The following is a 24326-nucleotide window of genomic DNA, read 5'->3' as shown; positions in this document are numbered from 1 at the left end:
CCAATGCATTTTTACATTCTTCATTTGCTCATTATGGCATAACAGGACATGTATTCTGTTTCCCAGTGTTTGATTCCTGCTGTTGGACATTCATATCTGTCACTGATCATTACAGCTTCTGTCATCAGAGACTTCAAAGGCTTGTTTACACTTATAGGTGTTTGGATCTGGATTGCTCTTGTGAAAAGAAGTGATGAGTCAGATGTCATTAGGCATTAATGGTGGCAATCTCGTCAGCTGCTGATGAAGTTAAAGGTGGTTAAATAACAGAGAACACAGCCATAGACACACGTCCAGGAACAGGAGAAACACTCGCCGTGAACTCACACTCTCATCAGGAACTGAACGTAAGTTATCCATTGCATGTTTTGTATAATTCATAAAAGCCCTAGTACTATTGACAATATTTGACTTGTGTTGCTATAATAAAGCATCCAGTGGTTTAGTGATATCACTCATTTCACTTAAGACTTATTTCAAAATCAACCACTCAAACATTAGGCTATATTAACATGCAGCGTTGGGGAAAGTTACTTTTAAAAGTAATGCGTTACAATATTGAGTTCCTCCCTAAAAAAGTAACTAATTACGTTACTTAGTTACTTTTTATGGAAAGTAATGCATTACGTTACTTTTGCGTTACTTTTTAAATCTGGGCAGGGCTTGCTTGATTGTTTTTAATATAAAAGTTCTATTTTTGTCAAATGTAAAAGCCTTTTCACACCAAAAGCCTCAGGTTTAGAGAAAAGTGAATCTCCGTCTGTACAGTAGACCACAGAAGAACAAATGTCAACTCTTCAGCAATTAAAAAAGGAAAACAAATGTTCGATTATCTTGAGTAATTTCTGCTTATTAGTATGGATGAATTGGATCATCAAAGATCGGCAGCAAAGACATCAGTTAATAAAATGGGATTAAATACATAAAGGATATTGAACATATTTAATTATTGCAGGTTTGCTTGAATTTCACTGTTTTTATTCATTTTGAAAAACACTGTATCTGTTTTTTAGTGAGTGAGATGAATTAATGCATGTTCATTTATTCCAGAACTAAAGGAACATCTTACTCCTGATTTCTCTCAACATGGGGACAGGAGAGCTTTTAATCAATAAAAAGGAGGGAAAAGTAACGGGCGTTACTTATTTGAAAAAGTAGCTCAGATATTTTCTTGTCAATTAAAAAGTAATGCATTACTTTACTAGTTACTTGGAAAAAGTCATATTATTATGTAACTTGCGTTACTTGTAATGCATTAAACCTCAACACAGTTAACATGCATGGAATCAGTCAAACATTATTGATTATGGCAATCGGAAGAGAGAAAGATGTCAAATCGACAGTCACTCTACTCCAAAAATATCGCTATACTCTTTGTCTTAAATAAAACATAATATAAGGCATTGCTCTTCAAAGCTTGATAACGGTTGGAATCAGGCATTTTCCAAACTCAGCAGGAGCTCATAATGCTGGTCCTGCTGTGGAGTTTCACTCTCATTAGAGCTAATCAGATTGCAAGCATTCTTAATTCCTTTGGCTTCTTTTAGTGGAAAAATGTGGCTTGGATTAGTTGCCATGTACATGATGTTTGAAGACCAGTCCAGCTCCATGCCAAGACTCACAACCTTCTCTCATGTGCCCAGGTGTTGGACGGCGGCGTTCTCCTCTAAATATCCCAGGAGTTTCCAAAGACCAAAGACCTAAAAACCAGAGCTGACCTCGGCAGCATGTTGTAATTCAGAGGCTTTGGACACAAAGGCATTTTTACAGTCAGCTGATTCCTCTGTAATCTGGAGCACAGGCAGAATGGGAAATTATGATGAGGACACCGCCTTTCTAGGGCAAAAGGGACCTTTTTTTGTCATCCTTTTCTTTCTTTTAAACGCCATCTACATTTCCACAGGCTTCCACGGCCTCTACATTGTTTTTGTCGGTGCTTCACCTTCACACCGCTGTCGGGTAGCGGATGGAAATCTAACTGAGGAATGGACGAAAGCCAGTATTCCCAATGAGACGCTCAATGGAAGACTCCAGCCGAGTCAGTGTTGGAGATACAGCCTGGAGACGCTTAGAAACCTGTCCGCACTGGGTCACTCACCGCTGGATGTTAACCTGACAGACGTTACACTGGAGAAGTGTGTGGACGGATGGAGCTACAGCACAGAAATATACCACTCCACCATCGTCTCTGAGGTGAGCCAGTGACACAAAACTAAACATTTAGGAAGATTCATGGACTGCAATTGCAAATAAAACTTCCCTCAACTTAGATTTTAAACTTCATGTGATGCATAATTGTCAGTCAACACTGCAAAAAGTGCTTTTCTCGTTTCCAGCCAAGATATCTACAAATTCTTAAATCAAAAGGATTTTCTAGACGAGTAAAAAATTATTGTCTTATTGTTTTCAGAAAAAACAAGTCAAAATTAAGTGCGTTTTTGCTTGAAACAAGCAAAATAGTCTGCCAATGGGGTAGGAAAAATAATCTTGTTTTCTTTTTGAAACCCCCCTGACAGATTATTTTTCTTGTTCTAAGCAAAAACTTCTTTTTGACTTTTTTTTTCTGAAAAGAAGACAATCATTTTTACTCTTTTACTTTAAGAATTTGTAGATATTTTGGCTGGAAATGACAAAAAATCTAAGTAAGCAAAACAGTTTTTTTTTTTTGAACAATGACATTTGAGTAATATTAATAAACCAAATCTGTTTTGAATATTCAATAACCAGGTTTATATATCAATCATCAATAAATCTAATTTGTTTCAATTGTTACATTTCTTGTACTATTTGTTACTAAACTCATATGGCGTGCAGATAAACATTAAATATTTCCTCTTTTTTAGTAAGTGTATTTTTTTAATTGTTATTTTGAAATTATTTTAATTTTACATTTGTATAATTTAATTAGTTGTTTGCCTTTCATTAATTAAACCAACAAACTGCCTGCAGTTGTTTACAAACTCCATTTTGGGAAACCTTGATGTAATATAATGTTTAGTGCACTTCATGTTGCAATGAAAGGAATATATTTTCTCACTCTTTGTATTTTTAAATCAAGTACAAGATGGTACAAGATTATTGTGATTAAATCAATGTGATACGAGTTAGGTCAGAAGTAATCTAAAAGTAATCTGATTATATTACCTAAAATGTGTAATGGAATGGATTACGTTACTGACTACAGTGTTTGTCATGTAATCTGGAGTCAGTAACAGAATACAATTTGTAAGCAATCTGCCCAGCACCAGTGGGTATAATAATAATAATAATAATAATGTGTAATGTCTAGTGGTTGTGTTGTGTTTTGTCTCACAGTGGGATCTGGTGTGTGACCGCGAGTGGAGAGTCCCGTTCGCAGCCTCAACACTATACATGGGCTACTTACTGGGATCTCTTGTTTCTGGACAACTTTCTGACAGGTACCGCTTTTGTCCACACATCACAATCAGTGCCAACGGTAGCAAAGTCTTTCCACAGCATTTGCAGATTTAATATAAAATAACTGACTACAAGAAAACAATTTGAGACCAGCTGTTTGCTTACAGATTTATCTTTGTGTAGTGAGACATGGGTAACCGTTTTAGTTTACTGCAAGTGGTGTGTTTGCTCTTCAGAACTCAGTGTAATTCATGTGTGAACTGACGTCTCGTGTCTTGTCTCGTGTCTCAGGTTCGGCAGGAAGAAGGTTCTCTTCACGTCTCTGGCAGCAGAAGCACTAGTGATCCTCGCTCAGTCTTTCTCAGACTCGTGGCTGCTCTTTTGCATTCTGTATTTTTTTGTTGGCACTTTCCAAATATCCCTGTACATCACAGCGTTTGTACTTGGTAAGCATGCTCTAAAATGAGATGGCATTGAAGAGAAGTGAATTGCCTGAGATACAATATGCTGGAATAGCATGAGCCTACACTCTTAAAAATAAAGATTGCAAAAGTGTTTTTTCTCAACAACCAGTTGGTTCTTCAGAGAACTTTTCAATGAACAGTTTTTACAAGAACCACTGAAGAGCATTTTAATAATCTAAAGAAACTCTTTCTGTATAAAGAATGTTTTGTGCAATGGAAAGACTCCATGCATGTTAAAGGTTCTTCTGGAAACATCAATAATGCCAATGTTTTTAAGCGTGTGCATGGGATTTTCCAGATATTTACTCCTCATGTTCTATAAATAATATTATTTTACACAGGCAGTGAAATACTGAGTAAATCCTTGCGAGTTCTCTTCACGACTCTGGGAGCGTTTCTGCATTACTGCATCGGTTACATGGTGCTGCCGTGGATCGCCTTCGCCATCCGTGACTGGAGGACTCTTCTGAGGGTTCTGTCGGGTCTGACGGTGGTCTACATCCCGCTGTGGTGGTGAGTCACAGGAAAACCATACTACAAACAGAAACTCATGCAAAGAAGTTCTGAATTCACAGAACAGAAGCTTAAAATCTGCAGCAGTGCAGAAAAGTAGACTGTGTGCTTTTACATTTTAGATTAATTATTATTTGTTAAATGTTGAGTTATAGTTTGTATGAGGCACACAGAGCACAGTGTCACATCTGGATATCTAGTGTGAGCGCATCTTTAGAATTGGTGCAGTTCTCATCAATGGCCACTTTCAATGCACAATTGCATACTTTCTTTTGATCTCCATTTCCCATTTTTTCCCTGAAACAAATCCCCAGGTTGATCCCGGAGTCTCCGCGATGGCTTCTCTCTCAGGGACGTGTGCTGGAATCTGAGGCTATTGTGAGAGAAGCAGCAAAGAAGAACAAAGTCACTCCGCCAGCGGTCATCTTCAGCGAGTCTGAGGTCTGACTTCTGCTCAGACAAACCCTGCTAAAATAAAACATTCGAGAAGTTATAAAAACATTATTCCTGAATGTTTTTCAAATGCTCTAAACATCCAGTTTATAAAATGTATAAGGAATGTTTCTTTTTGGTTATGTGAACGTTACATGAACATTCTATCATTTTGAAAATGAATGTTACATTTGAATGTTCTCTCAACATTAACACAACTTACATCAAATATTGATAATGTTTTAAGAATGTTGCACAGACGTTATTTTAAGACTGTTTTGTCCTAACCCTTAAGAAACATTATGGTAGTGTTCTGTTATGAACAGAGAATGTGTTTGTCTATGGTCATTGCTGTAGGTTAAAGAGGCGGCGTCCCAGAGCAACAAGTACAGCGTGCTTGACGTCCTACGGACCAGCGACATCCGCAAAACCACGTTCCTGTGTTTACTGCTGTGGTGAGACATTCTGACACACACGAGACTGCATGCTTTGATCTGGTATAGTTCTAACACATTCTTCCATTGAGATCGCTTTCTGTAAATCAATGAGTGTCTCTTTGTTCCTCTGATAGGATGGCCATCAACATTGGATATTTCGGCTTGTCCTTGAATACCACTAACCTTAGCGGCGATCCGTTCCTCAACTGCTTCCTGTCTGCGGTCACTGAGGTTCCTGCCTATATTGTGTCCACATTTCTCCTCAAGAGCTGTCCACGGAGACCCGTTCTGTCCGCTTTCCTCATTATCGGAGGAGGATTTCTGCTTTTGGTGCAACTGATTCCTGAAAGTAAGAGCTCACACACACAACACAGTCCAGATGCATTTAGCACGGCCAACAAAATCCTACTTATGATTCAGGTTTTAAAAATCAGCATTTAGATAAAAACACTTGTTCATGCAACTTGACCTTTTGCTCGCAATACTTACAAAAAAGGTGACCCTGGACCACAAAACCAGTTATAAGGGTCAATTAAAAAAAAAAAAAAAAAAAAGCTGAATAAATAAGCATTGTTGTATGGATTTGTCAATATTTGACCGATTTGAAAATCTGGAATCTGAGGAGTGCAAAAAAACTAAATATTAAGAAAATCGCCTTTAAAGTTGTCCAAATTAAGATCTTAGCAATGCATATTACTAATCAAAAATTAAGTTTTGATATATTTACAGTATGAAATGTACTAAATATCTTAATGGAACATGATCTTTACTTAATATACTTAATGATTTTTGGCATAAAAGAAAAATTTATCATTTTGACCCATGCAATGTATTGTTGGCTATTCCTAGAAACATACTCATGCTACTTACGACTGGTTTTTGGATTTATGATATAAAAGCCAACAACAACAGCAGTAGTGAGTAAGCTAGAGTAATACAGAAGACGCACAATGGAAAAATTAAAAGAATTTATTACAAAACCCTAAAAGCTCACAGAAGACTGTGAGTACAGTGTTCAGAAAAAGCACCAGCAATCAGTTTATCGACCCAAACCCATGAAGGCCAGTGAGTTTATGACGGGGCGAGGATTAACTCACATTCTATGCAAGTAAAACTGGACTTGGAGCGTTTCAAGGAAAAGAGGTTAAGCCTATTACCTGCACATTTATTAAGAAAGCCAGACTGGACTTTTCAGACACATATTTGCAGATTTACAGCTATGTCAAGTCTTGTGTGGATGCATAAGAAGGTCTGAATGGGTACATTTACCTTTTTCAGCACAGAAACACAGCTGAAATATTTCTGAAAGAACATACTCCATCATCAGCGTTAATGTTTTAATGCTCAGATACTATATTACTATTGCCATAATGTACTTATTGTAGAATGTAGTAAGAGAAATTTGAGTAAGGAAAAGAGAATCATTTATTCTCAGTACAAACACGAAACAAACACAGCAGAAGTTTATGAAGGCTGTAGCGCTGTGACTACAAAAGACCAATTCACCATGGGATCCATCAAGGTTTTCCAGCTATAGAGTTTGGTTTAAAGTAAACGCAGTTATTCTGACAATGAGATTCTTCGACAGGTCTGCATACTCTGGCACTGGCATTAGAGATGGCCGGCAAGTTTGGCTTCACCATGTCCTTCACTGTGGTCTACATCTACACAGCGGAGCTCTATCCCACCGTCCTGAGAAACCTGGGCATCGGCATGTGCTCCTCAGCCGCTCGCATCGGCAGCATCACCGCACCTTACGTCATATTCTTAGGTGAGTCCGCGTCCTGCGGCAATCCTACTTATCTAAGTATAACAATGGACTGGAGAAAAGACATTGTGTTCTTCTCATTATTCATAAAGGTACTTTCAACAAATATCTGCCCTATATCCTGATGGGAAGCCTCACCGTCGCATCCTCAATTACAAACATGTTTCTGCCGGAGACGTTTGGGAAAGTGCTGCCCGAGACTCTGGAACAAATGCAGAAATGCAAAAGGTAGGCCAAGTCTTGAATTATGTATTTTTTTTTAAACAAATCAAATATACATAGACTTTTCAATAAATATTACCCTTTGTTTTTATTAGTTTTATTGGAAGAGATAAACACACCTTGGAGGAAGCGAACGGAACAGTCATCATGAAAGAAGGAAACTATGATACACTTCAGAAAATTACTGAATGAAAACACAAAATACATGAAGACATTCAGAAGATTCTTCACTGCCCTCATCAAGGTGGTCAATGGCTTCACGTTTGTAGGCAACTATTATTAAAATGTGAATAAACATGTATACAGGTCATTTTTTTACATTGAGGTTCTCTTTTGAAAGTATTATTTTAACAGATTTTTTATGTCAATTTGTAATTACTATTAGCACATGCATTTCTTTGTTTATTTGCCATTATAATTATGATTACTTAACATAATGGTTGTTGTGACCATGAGCCAAAATCACAAATGGTAGTTTGCATCCAGGTTGTTGTATATTAAAAGTGGATAAACATAACGCACAAATAAAAATGTTTTTTATTTTAACCTGGCAAAGACTGAGCTTATTATCTTGTCAGCTTCCCCATCAGTACAGCACAAGTTTACAGTCAAACTGGGTTCATCAACAATGAACGTGAGAGCTAGAGCAGACAGCTGTTTATGCTTTCGAATCACTCTCAGTACTTTGGTGTCACACACAGATTGATCAGCACTGCTTCAAGTCGATGCCGAAATGCGGATATTTTAGGCCATAAATCCTGAAACCATATCCATAACAGCGGCACTGTAGTCAACTCTACTTTGCAACAAATATGGTGGAACCCTCACTTCTACGACAAAATTCTTCCTGATTTGTCTGAACTCCTTGGCATATCAAAGTTTTCCAATCGAAAAACTATGTTGTAGCTATGTTATAACAGAAACTATGGGCTCCCTCTATTCCAGCACTTTAGATACAGTTGCTCCTTAATGTTTAAAGAAGACTAAGGAACAAGCCCACTTGCACACTAAAGAGAGCAGCCCGGAAAATGGAGCGCAGCCGGAAGACAAAATTTAAAGGTATTTCATATTGCATGGAGGGAAAGTAGTTGCTCCTACAGAAATCTTAAAAACTGCTGGCTCTATTTGCATTTTACTTTGTCCACCTGGAAGTTTCTTTTTAGAAGAAAACAACCACAACCCCAGGTATTTATTCAATTAAGGCTAAATAAATGAAAAATACAGCATCAGCAGGTGCTGACATTTCCCAACAGCACTACAGTAATAACTTCATGAACTACTTTACTTTATCGATACTATTAAAGATTAAATTATAACCATGCAGCTGTCAACTACAGTATCACATCAGCTTAGTTGGGGACACTTGATTTTCTGGTAGTATCGTTGACTTGGTTAGGGTTAGGGTTGGGATACTATTTAAGAAAAATCAACTGAGCTTTAACTGAAATATTGACTGTTGGGGTAATGCATTACAAGTAACGCAAGTTGCTTAATAATATTACTTTTTCCAAGTAACTAGTAAAGTAACGCATTACTTTTTAATTGACAAGAAAATATCTGAGTTACTTTCCCCCCCATTTATTGATTAAAAGCTCTCCTGTCCCCATGTTGAGAGAAATTGTAAGACTTTAGTTCTACAATTTCAAAAAAACGGATACAGTATTCCTCACAATGAATACAAACCATGAAATTCAACACAAACTTGCAATAATTAAATATGTTAAATAATACAAAAATCCTTTATGTATTTAATCCCATTTTATTAACCGATGTCTTTGCTGCCGACCTTTGATGATCCAATTCATCCATACTAATAAGCAAATATTACTCAAGATAATCTGTTTGTTTTTAGTCAAACTGTCAGTCCTCCTGTAATATATTCACACACTCTTTCTGACACAGTGAAGCTGCTTTGACACAAGCTGTATTGTATGAAGTGCTGTATAAATAAAGTACACTTGACTGGAGTCTACTACTCCACCTATCTTTGTTTCATAGACATTTCAAAGTGGAGTGTTATTTGTGCCACATTTGGCAGGTGTTTATTGCAGAACTCTGGCTGTGAGATGGTTTAACAATCCCTCGTGTTTGAATCATACTGGCTTTATTGCAGGACTGCATCTCTCTCTGCATCTGATTCGGCAAAATGAAGAGCTCAATGTGGCTTGCTTTCATTGCAAACATTTATTACAATTTCTGATGGAAACAACTGTATCTCTCATAAATGGAACAGCTCATGGAATGACAATGATACATGGAAGGACAGTACAGAAAATAAAACGTATTTATGTGCCATTCCACTGCGACTCCATAGAAATAGATCTAGAAGACAGCGCCCTTGGCATCTCATCCCGTTTTAGACGTGTTTACACTATGTTATCTGTGTTTATTAAAAAAAAAACACTAATAAAAATCAATAATAATCATGGAACAAGGCATGCATAATGTTTTTTTCATCCATGTTACTCAAATTAAGAGCTATTCAAGGACAGCTTAAAAAACCCATATATGGCATTTATATAAATTACATTTTATCCACGTGATCGATTAATCGCTGTCCTTATTGTACTCTCCTGCACCATCTGTTCTAGGCAAGCTCTGTTTTCCTGCTATAGAACAGGTTAGATGTCATGATCTTGAGTCCACTTTAACCATCGTCATGTTACTAGTCATTAGCAGTTAAATATAATAATAATCTGTGTTTGTGTAAAGGCATGCTTCCCTCTCGCTCAGACAACTACGAGACACTTGTGGCCAGTAATGATGATCGCCCATTACTCTGAGGTTTATTGCCGTGCCTGTCTTCAATTCCAAAACATATTAAAAAAGAAAAACAACTATTGGTCTATAACAGTTTACAGCAACTTTGGGAATGAGTTTCTGAATGTGGCAGTACAATTGTTTTAATTTCAGGGGAAAACAAAAACAGATATGCAATTCAACACGGCCACATCAGCGGACTGCATTAACAGACAGTCACGACTTCATCTTAAAGCCCTAGGACCGTGGCCTCACGACAGGAAACGAAACACTGGAGACAAGTCAAAGCATTTCCTGTTTGAAGAGCGCGACGTGATGCAAATGAAACCGTGTACATCTCGATCAGCTTTTTCTCAAGTGGTGTTGTCAGTACACAGAATCATTTACCGACGAACAGAAAGAGACAAACGGAAAAAGAAAACATCAAATTACAGAGTGGATAAAACTGTTGTGAATGCTCGTTTGAAATTTACCACATTTGCAGAATCACTGCAAGTTTGTTGTTTTCGTAAGAAATAATGCGAGAAACAGTTGATGAACTGAACGATAACAGTCTGTCGGAGTCGAGTCGTTGTTGTGTTTTTCTGAGAGTGAAGGCGGGATGAGTGTGGTGCTGTTAGACGGCTCCGCTTCCTCTTCCTCTAATCGATGTACTGCGAGAGCCAGCGGAAACCCTCGCCGTAGCCCTGTCTCTTCAGCACGCTGCACATGAACACCTCCAGGGGTCTCGTGTTCAGCTCTTTGAGGGGAATGTTGCCCTGAGGAGACGAAACAACATCATTACAGGCTCGTAAAACCTAAAACACAATTCTGAGATGATTACAGTTTGGTACAGATGCCAAGCAGAGTTATGACTGGCTGGAGAGGATGCTCTTACATCATTCGATTCTGGAGTTCGGCTACCAACACAGATGGAAAACATGACTGATAGAAGGTTATTTAATTTTTCCCACTAAAGCTGCCTAACTTTGTACATTTTTGGGTGATTTTGCATTGGGTCATTAGCACTGGAACTCAGGACGACCTTAGAGAAATAAATATTCCCTAGGGCCATCTTCCTGTTTGTATTTGGACCACCAGTGGGAACTCTGAAGTAATGTAAACTGGCTGACAGGGATGTTATTTAAGTGCAGCATTCAACAACAACTGGAGGATAGAGAAGTGCCTGGACTGCAGCACTGGTCCATCTATTGCTGTTTTTCATATGAAAATGATTTGGGCTGGTGATTCATATTACATGCATTTGGCCAATCAATGGACACTTGTGTCACTGATAGTTCCTATAAGTGGGAACTAATGGGTATCGCCTCCAAAAGGTGTTCCCATAACCAAAATCAACAGCATTTCCACTAGGGGTGGGGGAAATGTCCTCTAAAAAAATTACTCAACATACAGCCATTATTGTCAAAATAGCTGGCAACAAAAGTGAGTACACCCTAAGTGAACTTGTCCAAAGTGTCAATATATTGTGATAGCACCATTGTTATCTGACTGCCTTCATTATCCTGAGCGTGGAATTGACCAGAGCTGCAGGTTGTTGCTGGGATCCTCTTCCACTCCTCTATAATGACATCACAGAGCTGCTGATGTTAGACACATGGTGCTTCTCCACCTTACGCTTGAGGATGCCCCACAGGTGCTTAATAGGGTTCAGGTCTGGAGACATACTTGGCCACTCCATCACCTTCACCTTCAGCTTCCTCAGCAAGGCAGCTGTGGCACATGCTGGACACCATCTGAACCAAACAAGTTTATCTTATAGTCTCATCAGACCACAGGACATGGTTCCAGTAACTCATGCTCTTGGTTGTCTTCAGCAAACCGTTTGCAGGCTTTCTTGTGAGCCAGCTTCAGATGAGGCTTCCTTCTGGGATGACGCCTATGCAAACCGACTTGTTGCAGTGTGCGGCGTATGGTCTGAGAACTGACAAGCTGACCTTCTACTTCTGCAACCTTTAAAGCAATGCTGGCAGCACTCATGCATCTGTTTGTTGAAGCCAGGATCTGCATCTGACGCACAGAACGAGGGCTCGACTTCGTTGATCGACCCTTGTGAGGCCTGTTCCGAATGGAACTCATCTTAGAAAACCTCTATGAACCTGCCCACTGTAGTGTAACTCGGTTTCAGGGTGTTACTGAACCTCTAATAGCCTTGGCCATCTTTGTAGAGAACAACAATTCTAATTCTCAAATCCTAAGAGAGTTCTTTGTCATGAGATGCCACATTAAACATCCAGTGGTCAGTATGAGAGAATTGCATGGTTAAACAACATACTGCTGTTATCACTTAGGGTGTACTCACTTCTGTTGTCAGCTATTTTGACAATAATGGCTGTATGTTGAGTTATTTTCAGAGGACAGTAAATCTATACTGCTATACAAGCTGCACATTGACTACTCTCAAATATATCCAAGTTTCATTTCTATAGTATTGTCCCTTGAGAAGATATACTAAAATAGTTGCTGAAACGTAAGGGGTGTACTCACTTTTGTGAGATACTGTATGTCAATTTCCTTTCTGAACTCTGTATGATTGGACTTGGACACATCCTTATTGGGAAGTGTAAAGTATTTTTGATTTATCAGGAAGTTAATAATTAATAGGAAACACTGATTTCAGTCAGGGCTACCTATACTATAGACTAGTGTGCTTTGGTTTTAAAATACTGCTGCATTTGAGGTCCGGTTTGCACAAAACATAACAAAAAATAAATAAATAAATAACTGAGTCATCTCAGGTTTCAGAGGAAGGAATCTTTGAGATATTCAGATTATGCTCCAGCTACTTTGCCCCTTCGCAACCTCAAAGTACAAGTTTAAAAAAACTCATGTTCAAAGCGCTACCTTATTTAATTTAGAGTGGAACAACCTCAAGAAATAAATAATCCCTAGGGTCATCTTCCTGTTTGCATTCAGACTGCCAGTAGGAATTGAAGTGATGCAAGCTGGATGACAGCGATGTTATTTAAGTGCGGCATTCAACAACAACAACTGCAGGACAGAGAAGTGCCTGGACTTCAGCGCTGGTCCATCTATCGCTGTTTTTCATTTAAAAATGGCGGGGTGCCAGGTTCGCATGACACACATTTGGCCAATCATTGTACATTTGCATCACTGGTAGTTCCTATCAGTGGGAACTGTTCAAAGTGCTACCTAACTTTACTCATGCCAAAGACTGGTTGGTGTCAGTTCCCGATCCGTGTGAAGTGCCCTAAGAGTGCTGCGGTGTGTTACCTTGCCCGTCGTCTGTCCGTACAGACCAAAGAGCTCACGCAGTTTCTCCTCACTAATGGCTTCAGGTTTGTCGATCTTGTTGCCGAGGATCAAGATGGGCACGTTTCCAATGGTTTCATCTGTCATTAGTGCCTGTTATTCAGAAACACAGGACAGTATGTCATTAGATAGATATTGAACTGAGAAACTTTCCATAAAACTTCCATGTTGCATAGAGGCTCTGACAGAGAGCCTCCATCAAGCCCAACTATATTCTGTAGTTGACCACAAATTAAGATATTTAAGTAATGTTTATAAACAAGTGTTAGAAAAACATTACTGTTACATCTTCAGACAAAGCAAAAGCCCTGATTTATTTTAAAAACAGCTCAGACTTACATGTTAGTCTAGGACTAGGCTTAAGCTATGTCTGTGAAACCGGGGGTTAGTGGACTAAAACTTAACTAAAACAAAATAGGATAAGGCTGACTAAATATGATAAAAACTTACAAGGACATTTAACACAGGACTAGATGAAGACTAAAATTAAAAAAATAGCTGACAAAATTAACGCTACATGAGACCAAGAGGAAACAGTAGTACACCTGGGCCTTTACGCTTCACAGACTTTCAGTTTAAATTTAAACCACTTATTTTACATTTTAAAATGGTTTCGTTTAAGTTTAACCCCTCATTTAGATTTCAGTTTAAACTTGTTTTGTTTAACATTTTTGTTCAATTTTAACACCTTATTTGAAAACTTTCATTTTAAATCTGATTTTTTTTTTTTTTTCATTTTAAATTTTAACCTCTCATTGTACATTTTAATTTTTTTAATTAGTCCCTTTTTTATTTAAATTAAAAAAAAAAATCAATTCAAACTTTTCACAATTTTCAATTTAAATTCTAACCCTAACCCTGCATAAATAGGGATTTGCTTTTATTGCTTAAGTTGCACATTGTTTGAGGGTCAACATTGGGCAGGATGTGGAATAAAAAAAATTCCATACATAATGGATTCAAATTAATTTTACATTAAAAGAGTATTTTTTTCATTCGATTATTTGAAGAAATAACTGACAGATTAATCCAATGGTGTTCATTCCTGCTCCTGGAGGGTCAGTGTCCTGCAGAGTGTAGCTCCAGAACACCTGTCTGGAAGTTTCTAGTGAGTCTGAAGACCTTGATTAGCAGGATCAGGTGTGTTTAATTAGGGTTGGAACCAGACACTGCAGGACAGTGGGCCTCTTGGAACAGGTTTGGACACCCCTGGAATAACTGATTATCAAAATAACAGTTGTCTCATGTTCACAAGCACATAAAGCTGAAATGGCTGGAGACAGTATGAAGCTCACGTCAAGTTCTGTTTTTGATTCTGCCAGTCTGATGAGATCGGCGCAATCCACCAGGAAGACTATGCCGTTAATGGCCGGGAGGTAGTTCTTCCACACTCGTCGAGCTGTTCAGAACAACACAACATTAGGAGCGTGCGTGATCTGTGTACTAGATGGCGAGGTGCGGATCATCTACTCACCCTGAGCGTGGCCACCCAGATCGAAAGTGGTGAAGGTCATGCCAGCAATCGTCAGCTCTTCTGAGGCTGTGAAGAACAGAACAGAAACAGACGAATGAGCGTCTACAACTGAGCAATTATTTCTGTCCACATTCAACCTCTGGCTCAAATCTTTTACACTTAAACTTAGAATAAAGACTGACACTTCAGACAGCAACTTCTGAATTCTATAATCCCATCATAGTATTTTTCCATAAATAAATAGCTAAAAAGCAGTGTTGATTTTGTTGACAAATAATTTGTCATAATTGGTAAACAAAATGTTTTCACAGACGAAAACGAAAACTTGTTTTGAATGACAAAATCTATGATGAATTTCAATATTTTGGGAGTTAGAGAAGAGCAGATATATGGATAAATTTGACGACGCAAAAGAAAACTTAATTCGGTCCGGTTTTCTGAGCGCAGACACCATAGCAGCGCCTCTCACACAGCGCACAAGTATGTTTTCACGTCTCATGAACAGAGAAATACACACAAAAAGATGTTGAACTGTCCGTTTTTACCAGTATTCACGCAAACACACTTGGTTACGTCTCAGGTCAAGATAAACATTTGGGAGACTATCGGACACCTATCAGTACACTGCATCCATGCGTTCGGTTTAAAGGGGCAGCAGCCTAATTTAGTTGCTGCTGATTGTGGCATTGATGATAATCAGGCAACAAAAGACAGACAGAAATCACTCACTGCTCTTGACTGAATCACTTTAGTAGCTAATGAAGATGAATTTATATAAATAACTATGTCTGCTTGAAAGAATGAAGACTGTGGTAAACAATTATCAAGAATGCATAGTTAGCCTGTATGACCATTGGTATTTCATTGAAAAGAAGACCATGTTCATTTTAATATAAAGGCATGTTGCTTGTCACAGCAGTTAAATCTGTGTCTGTCATGATAAAACTTTAATATCAAACCTATACAATGAGTTTGGTCATTTTAGAGAAATGCGTAAAAAATTCATTAGACTGCAACTAAACCCATTAGATTTTAGCTGACTAAATCTACTGTAAATTTAAAATCTAAATAATAAAATCTTGTGGTATTTAGTCGACTAAAACTAAATGGCATTTTAGTCAAAACACTAAGACTAAATGTAAATTTGCTGTCAAAATTAACACTGCTAAAAAGGAAGTAAACACTGTAAAAATGCATTAATAATCATGTTTTCAATTTAAACAGATTCTTGAAAATTCAGACTTTTCTGCTTTGAATTGCATATAAAAGAAAAAAGTCAAAGTCAGAATTGTTCAATAACTCAACTGCAAGATTTAAACTTGTGATTTAAAAACAATGACAGTGAGATAAAGTTGCATCACCTTTTTTATTCCATGTTGGAAACAGGCTTTCATAGATTATATGAATATGGCAAACTTGAAATAGCATAGTATAGTTTCAAAATCAATAATTTAAGGTCTGTTGCTCATGCGTATCCAGTTAAACTCTTATTTTGCTTGGATGAACCATCCCACATACAGAAGACGTGTTTCAGGACACAGATGCACTCATGAGAAGACTGTGGTGTAAATCAGGTTCTGGTGTGGTGAATGTACACTTACTGGGGTGTAAGGTTGGCACATGCTGACCCAGTCTGTCATCTTTAAGCATATGCAGTAGCGTCGTTTTGCCAGCATTGTCCAGACCGAGGAATACTAATTTGCCAGACTTCTTGTACAGCCCTGAAACAGAATGATTTCATCCAGTTACAATTGCAATCGAAATTATTCAACCCCCCAGTGACTGGAGTACTTTACAAATACAAGCTTTTGTGAAGACCCAAGACTTTAGAAAAACTGCATCTTTAACAGATTACTGGTATATTAAAAGTGATAATGTCAATATATAATGTAATGTTTTTGAGTCATAGGATTTTTTAATAACACAACTATGTCATAATTATTCAACCCCTGTTCAACATTGCTGTTTTTTAGTCTGTTATTTTTATGGTGGGGAACAAAATTGTCTTAAAATGCAATAAAGCCTTTAGAAACACTATTAAAAACAGAATGAGCTTGAGCTGTTACACATACATACAGTTAGTCCATGCATATGCTGAAGCTGAGTAGCAAATATGGTAAAGTCAACAGAGCTCTCACAAAAGCTATAGAGAAGAAATAGTTTTATTATATTATAAAATCTAAGGCTGTATGATGATTTTCAAGACATTTAAAAGTTCCTAGAGACACAGCTGGCAGCATATTCTTTAGTTTAAACCTTTGAGGGTGTTGAACAAAAAAGCACAATATCATAAAATGTTTGATCAGAGCAACTGAGAAAAACCTGCAATGTACAGCCAAAGACTTTCAAGATGACCCAACGAAAGGAGGAAAAACATTTCAATGCAGAGTATAAGATGAACACAAGACAAGTATGGCCTTCGTGTTGAGACATCTTGCCGAATACCACTCTTGACCAAGAAGAACAAAAAGACTGACTTGAATATCCTAAAATTGATCTGGATAGACCTGTGGAGTTCTGAAAGAATGTTTTTGAATTGATGTGACCAAACCGGAACTTTTTGGACCCATTGATCAGTGGTATGTCTGGTGCAAAAAAAAGGGCAAAACTTGTAAGCAGAAGAACACCATCTCCATCATCAAACACTGAGGTGGATCAGTCCTGTTATGGGGTTGTTTTACTTTAGCTGGGAGTGGAAAACATGACTGTATGAAGGACATCCTGGATTCTGTGAAGTATCAGGCCATTTTGGCAAGAATTGTGATGCCTTTGGTGCAAAAACTGAAGCTGATGATCAGTGGACTTTCTTGCAGGACAGTCATCCCAAAGTACACATCCAAATCTACTTGAGCTTGGTTCAGGGATCAGTGATTGAATGTTCTTGAGTGGCCTGTTCAGTCTCCAGATTTAATTCTCACTGAAAATATTTAGCTGAATTTGAAGAAAGCAGTAGCAATGTGAAACTAAAGATTATCAGTGGTCTAAAAGCTTTTCCAGGCGAGGAATGGGCCAAGATTGCAGTAGAGAGGTGACAGAAGCTTCTAAACACTTCCAAGCAGTGTTTATTGCTAGTTTTAAAGAATAAAAGATTCTGCACCAGATTTTACTTTTGGGGGTTGAATAATTTTGAACATGAACATTTAGAGCCAATTTAATTTTCTTTCATTAGTCATCAACTTACATTCTCAAAATTACTCAAATATGTATGAATAGACTTTCTCTACTAGTGTACTGATGCCTTTGTAGAATTGTCTTCACAAAATGTTGTTCTCTGCAGCAAAATGTCTTGCAGGTCAAGGGGGTTGAATAATTTCGATTGCAACTGTATATGCATTCTGTTCTATAGCAGTTACAAAAGCACAACTGAACAAGCCAAAGCTGACAACATCATCAGTTTCTCTTTGTTTACTCACTTTTTTCCCACCAATGTGAAGCAGTCATTGAATGTCTAACACATTCAAATTGTTGTTTGTCAGACACTTATAATTAAGTATCATTAACTATTACACAGTGGCTGTGCTTTAATCACCCTATTCTCCACGTTAGGCACTGCTTCAGGTCAACTCTCACTCTTTTCTCACTATTATAGATCAGACTGACATCACTCTTACAGTCCATCTGAAGATCACTCTAGATTATAGGGATGCACCGATCCGAATCGGCCGAGATGCTTGCGCGTTTTGTCAGTAAAGCCGGTTCTGTAATCAGCGGTAAATGCCATCAGGTGCATGATTTCACGTTGAGCCGTATATACTACACACAGCCGTTGTTTACCGACGAGCTGCGCAAATCCATGTTCATTATCAGTGTGAATGTGCGCAGCTCGTCAGTGAACAACGGCTGTGTGTAGTATATACGGCTCAACGTGAAATCATGCACCTGATGGCATTTACCGCTGATTACAGAACCGGCTTTACTGACAAAACGCGCAAGTGATCGGCCGATTCGGATCGGTGCATCCCTACTAGATTATAGTATGCTCACAGTAAGACTGTAACCTGTTCTCAGCTGTGAAGCCCTAAAGACCGACACCCACAGTGCAAACGACAGATATGATTGGTCAGTCTCTGTCATTTCATAAATATGAATGAATTAGCAGACTCTTCAGAATATTTCTGATAAGCAACGGTAGTGTTTTGACAGCGTTTCAGAGCTCAGTATCAGTCTGGGCTGGACGAACAGGAAAAACGAGGCCAGCGAGAGCCTGAGACTGAACCCCGGCAGCGTTGAGCGGCAGACACAGGCTATGATCGGCCCATGATGCAGTGCGTGAGTCAGACAGAAACTACACCAACATCTGCTTCATCTCACCGCTGCCTGAATAAACTCTGTCAACATGATATCCACAACTCCTGGTCTTCTATCTGTGCTGTTGTGAGATATTGCATTAAATACCCAGAAGTGTCTTGTTCTTCAGCTGTAACTGTGATAATGCTAAGCAACAGTTTTAACCAATTCACATTCAAGTCCAATTAAATATTAGTACAGAACGTCCACTTTTGATGACTCAAGACATCTGAAGAACATCCTAACCCAGTCACACACTACATTTCTGTTGTTGTTGAATAGCCAGTTTCACACACAAATATTTCACATTATCAAAGTCAACTGGGTTGTGATCTGGAAATTCAAGTTTTTAAAAGTGTTTGTTTGGAAAATGAACTTGAAGAGGATGTTTTAAGTTTATAGTCTGTCAACTTACCCAGGAACTGCAGAACGCTACTGAAACCACTATAAATCCAATCAAATATGAAGGACATATCCAGGCCGTGGAATTTCTGAAAAAGAAAGGCAAGTATTATGAGATCTCACAGCACAAATTTTAGGCATTTTAAACATGCATTGAGAGTTTCTGCAGCTTTTATGAGAGAAAATTAACACTTTTTAAAAGACCAAATAACCAATATTTTAGAAATAAATGGATGGGAGCACAATAAATCAAGTTTGTAAACGACTTCTAACCAATCTCCATTGCTTCATGCATTTTACCAAAAACTTATTTTTGTCTCGCCTTTTTGTCTCAAATATCTTTATTTTCCTAAATCAAGATGTAGTTGCTTGAGAAGCAAGATTACACAAGAAGTCCTATTTTCAGTTAAACCGATCAAAATTCAGTGAGTTTATGCTTAAAACAAGAACAAATATTGCCAAAGGATTCATAAAAATCAGTAAAACAGTTTCCCTGATTGACAAACATGTTCTTATTTTAAGCATGAACTTCTTCGTTTTGTTCAGTTTTTCCAAGACACAATCTTTCATTTGCATCTCAAGTAAACATCTGGATGTTTAGATATTAATATTGGAAAACAGAAAAAACTTTTACATTTCATGCCACATTTAATGCCATGAATTTATTTAAGAGCCACAGAAAGTATCAAGCTAAATGGATGTCTTCATGCACCTGTCAAATTTGAGATTTTGGGCTTTTTGGTGTTTCATAAAATGTTTTTTCAGACTAGCGGAAAGAAAACACCCAAAATACACTGTTAAATGTTTCTTTTATAGCACTTGATCTATTTGTGTCAATAGATTTCAATTACAATACATATTTTAAAGGTCTTTCTGTCAAAAATAGTTTTTTTTTTCTTATACTGAGCCATAAATCTCCACTTCGGTAGCATTTACACACACCAAACTTTACATTTTTATTCCTGTCTATATTCCTGTTTAAGGTTTTTACAGAGGGATTTGTTCATATAGAATTTGCTTGGTTTCATTTTATTCCCCAAAAACTGTAAAAAAGAAAAAAAAAATATAGTTTTCTGTCCTGTTCCAAGTATTTTCTGAATTATGGAGTGACAAAATGAGATCCCCTCTGTAAAAACATTCTCTAATATTAAATCTAAAATTAAATAAGAATTTTGAAACTGACTTCATCCCCCCGCCGGTTTCACAGACAAGGCTTAAGCCTAGTCCTAGACTAAAATGTAAGTCTGAGCTGTTTCAACTGAAATAAAAATGCACTGATTGATCTTAAAATACATCAGTGCCTTTGTTTTGTCTCAAGATGCACACCAGTAATGTTTTTATCTAAGCATGTTTATAAAAATTACTTAAATGTCCTAATTGAACTATGGCCTAATCCTGGTTTAGTCTCAGCCCTGTCTGTGAACCGGGCCCCAGTGTTTAGATTTTTGTACTAGAAATGTATGCAACTGAGCGCATATTTCAATAAAGAATGCCTCATTTGCATATTTAAACCAAATTTTAGAAAACTTGTAATACAAAAAATGTTTGCAATTATCAATGTAATCAATCAATATTAGTATAATGTTTTTTTACCCTATTCACCTGCAGTGCCTTGCCTCAAGTAACCAAACAACTAACTAATAAACTATCTGGTCGCATGCAACAGTCTCAGTCTGAGCTATGATTTTTATGTAATTTTTATTTTATTTTAAAGAACTAAACTGTCATAACGAGGATCAATAGCTTCTATCTTCTAACCTGTTTTGTAATGCATCACCATACAGTAATACTGTGATAACCCTTCAGCTGTTATCAGGACAGGAGCATTTGATAGCAGCACATGTATAAAGTTCACTCAAAGTAAGCTGTTTTGAGCCAGATCTCCTGTGGCAAACTAAGTCAAAGCGCTGAAGAGTCAGCAGGCGGGTCACAGGTGAGTCAGTGTTCATATTCAGAGTGTTTCTAATCATCATCATCATCATCATCATCATCACAGATGTGAATGAATGAGTGCCGGTGTTGTGTAACCCGTCTGCCAACAGCGCTGGAGTAAAGAGCAGCAGCACTAAAGGTGAAGGACACACTTGAGCTACACGTCAGCGATCAGATGCCAGCGTGACGAGACCTGAGCTGCTCTGACGACACACACACACACACACACACACACACACACACACACACACACACACACACACACACACACACACACACTCCACTGACTGACTAAACAACTCGACCCATGTCAGTGTTTTCACCAAGACAAAGCTGTGCAAACATTTCACCGCTTTATAAAAATAATTCTCAAAGTCGCTAAGACACCAACAGTGAATCTCAATCTCACCCAGTAGATCACCCATGATATCAAGAGAACAATGATTGACTTTACAAACAAAACAGAAAGCCTCTAGCATGAGCCTGAAAGATGGGGGATCAAAATAAGCATGACTAAGCTATTTGTAGTAATGCTGATGTGAGTGTAAACATGGAATATTTGCAACAGGAGCATTTTTCTATTCTTTCTTTTCTGAGCTTCAATGCTTTTTTGAGCACTCATTCAAGAAGAAGAAGAGGAAGCCTTGTTAAATTCTTAAAGAGAAAGTAGTTTGGCGTTTCTTTAAGAAATGTCCTAATCGCTTCACTGCTTATTAGTGTTTGAACAACATTTGTCTGTCAAATAAAAGTAAAGTGACGTAACCGAGAAAATGTTGGTCAGACAGACAGCATCCGGAAACTAACAGATCAACAGGTGATGAGTTTATAGAGGAGAGTGTGTTAAAGAGACCAGTGTCATGTGTGTTTGAGAGGATGATGACAGAATGATGATTTTTGTGTGAACTGTTTATTTAACACTCTCTCCTCTGTGTTTGGCTAACCAACATTTTCTTGGTTACAAAACATGTGACTAATGTTTTCAAATAATAAGCAGTGAAGCAAAATTATTATTGTTATTTAAGTTTTTTTAATGAAATCCAAAAGGTTTCCGTCACTCTACTGAAAGTAGATGTTCACAAAGATATTGTAAAATAAATCCATAAGAATCAAACGGTTAATTCAAGTCTTCGGAAGTGACAAGATCTGTTTATGATGATGATGAACAGATTTAATTTAGTCTTTTACTCACATTTATGACACTGGATCACAAAACTTTCATAAGGGTCAATTTATTTTTAAACTGAGATTTATACATTGAAAGCTGAATAAATAGCTTAGGATAGGACAATATTTGGCTGAGATATAACTTTGAAAATCTGGAATCTGAAGGTGCAAACATTGAGAAATATTGAGAAAATCACCTTTAAATTTTAAAATTAAATTCTTAGCAATGCATATAACTAATCAAAAATTAAGTTTTGATACATTTACAGTTGGTAATTTACAAAATATCTTCATGGAACACGATCTTAACTTAATATTCTAATGATTTAGGGCATAAAAGAAAAAATAATTTTGACCCATTTTTGGCTATATACCTGTTGTGTGTGGAGTTTTATCTTTTAACATACAATAAATGTAATTCATATGATTTTTGACGTCTGCACGAATTTTTCAAAGCATCGAAGTTTTGTTAAAACAGACTTTCAGTGGAAAACAGTAAACTCTTAGATTTTATTATGGATTTAGAGCGACTAGTTGAAGAGAACGATCATAATTATTCATTTATTAAATAACTGGTGATATTTCTTACATGTAATGAAGCTACAAAGTAAATTTGTGTAGGTGTATGCTAAGATCTGTTTATTTGATGGTTACACCACATGAGTCATAATTAATAATGGTAAAAACACTATTAACCTAGATTTTCTTTAAACTAGATGTTCCTTTTCTTTAATCGCTTTCACAGCACTGATCCGCTGACAGTGCGATGTTTTGTGGGTTTATTGGATCTGAGGCAGTATTTGTGATCATTGGCAGACTATGTACGTGTCACTGCTGATGCTAACAGCTAAAGACACTCGAACATCCACACAGACAAACATCACACCCGACACCCCACACACGGGCGAACTCATCCACTAATACACACTAACGACACTGTCACGATGGCGTGGAATGATAAGTGTTAATTAAACCAACTTCAGCGTTACACAACTGTGTCGGGCTAAAATCTCGCATTAGCTTTAGCATGAGCGGCCGGCAGAGACGAAAACAGCTCACACTGCGGAGAAGAACACACAGACAAACACACGGAGAGATAGAAACCTACCTCGAGTGTGTGTACAGATGAGGGCAGCTCTTTCCAACGCAGCTGAATGAGTGAATAACAGAGTAGAGTCGAGAGAAGACACTCAGCTCGCCGCTCACAGCCACGACTCACAGCAATGGCGCCACTTCCGCTGTGTGTCACAATCGAAACCGTCCGGCGCCGAAACAACCTGCGTAAACAACAGCACACGTTGACAGGCCTGAACGAGCTGCACTATCACCTTCTTTATTATTTATGTAGGTATAATACGTAATTATTGTCGCCAATGCGTATTACAGTTTGAACCAATTTATTTTATAGGGATTTTTCTCTCACATCTGTAAAGTAAATGCTTTGCGTTGTATTTTTTATTAACTTTATTAATATTAAAAACAATTTACAGAAATTTCGAATTAAATATACACATCGCAAACCAATCACTTTAAGTACAATAGGAAGACTGTACGAAGTAAACAAGATTTTTTTAATATATAGTTTTCAGATCCTGACCTCAACTGTGAATTCTTTAAATGATGTTTTCAGTCTATTTAACATCTCGTATATACTATTATAATGAAATCTTATGAATGTGCATTTCTCCAATTGAAGCCTACACATTGCGTGTGTTTGTTTCACAAAAACAAAGTACTTGTAATATTGCCTTCTTTTGGCTGTAATTGTCCCAAATGGATCCTAAATCCTGAAACGAAACGTCCAAACGAGCCCTCTGCCC

The 24326-nt window shown here is 37.6% G+C and overlaps 2 protein-coding genes across 2 annotated transcripts; one reads left to right on the top strand and one right to left on the bottom strand.

Moving 5' to 3' along the window:
* Positions 1-1644: 1644 nt before the first annotated feature.
* On the top strand, positions 1645-7760 carry slc22a5 (solute carrier family 22 member 5). Its single transcript, XM_073824628.1, has 10 exons — positions 1645-2193; positions 3316-3419; positions 3670-3824; positions 4184-4355; positions 4670-4796; positions 5145-5242; positions 5359-5573; positions 6813-6995; positions 7085-7220; positions 7310-7760. Exons 1-10 carry the CDS (start codon positions 1807-1809, stop codon positions 7404-7406), a joined length of 1674 nt encoding a protein of 557 aa, XP_073680729.1. The 5' UTR covers positions 1645-1806; the 3' UTR covers positions 7407-7760.
* Positions 7761-9373: 1613 nt separating this feature from the next.
* On the bottom strand, positions 9374-23771 carry sar1b (secretion associated, Ras related GTPase 1B). The gene is made up of 7 exons (XM_073824797.1): positions 23615-23771; positions 19424-19499; positions 16323-16442; positions 14722-14787; positions 14543-14646; positions 13209-13340; positions 9374-10732 (listed from the first exon to the last, which is right to left on the bottom strand). The coding sequence occupies exons 2-7, from the start codon at positions 19479-19481 to the stop codon at positions 10616-10618; spliced, it is 597 nt and encodes a 198-aa protein (XP_073680898.1). The 5' UTR covers positions 19482-19499; positions 23615-23771; the 3' UTR covers positions 9374-10615.
* Positions 23772-24326: the final 555 nt, after the last annotated feature.

Source organism: Garra rufa, chromosome 19 (assembly GCF_049309525.1).
Source record: "Garra rufa chromosome 19, GarRuf1.0, whole genome shotgun sequence".
NCBI lineage: Eukaryota > Metazoa > Chordata > Actinopteri > Cypriniformes > Cyprinidae > Garra > Garra rufa.
This window is presented reverse-complemented; position numbering and strand designations above follow the sequence as displayed.

Bases quoted from the DNA above. Each gene is read 5' to 3' on its own strand.
- sar1b (XM_073824797.1), bottom strand. From the start codon at position 19,481: ATGTCCTTCATATTTGATTGGATTTATAGTGGTTTCAGTAGCGTTCTG. The intron at 14,647-14,721 runs GTGAGTAGATGA...TGTTCTGAACAG, and splicing joins TCTGGGTGGCCACGCTCAGG to CTCGACGAGTGTGGAAGAAC. The intron at 10,733-13,208 runs GTAACACACCGC...TCGTCTCCTCAG, and splicing joins ACGGACAGACGACGGGCAAG to GGCAACATTCCCCTCAAAGA.
- slc22a5 (XM_073824628.1), top strand. From the start codon at position 1,807: ATGGGAAATTATGATGAGGACACCGCCTTTCTAGGGCAAAAGGGACCT. The intron at 4,797-5,144 runs GTCTGACTTCTG...TCATTGCTGTAG, and splicing joins TCATCTTCAGCGAGTCTGAG to GTTAAAGAGGCGGCGTCCCA. The intron at 5,243-5,358 runs GTGAGACATTCT...TTCCTCTGATAG, and splicing joins TTCCTGTGTTTACTGCTGTG to GATGGCCATCAACATTGGAT.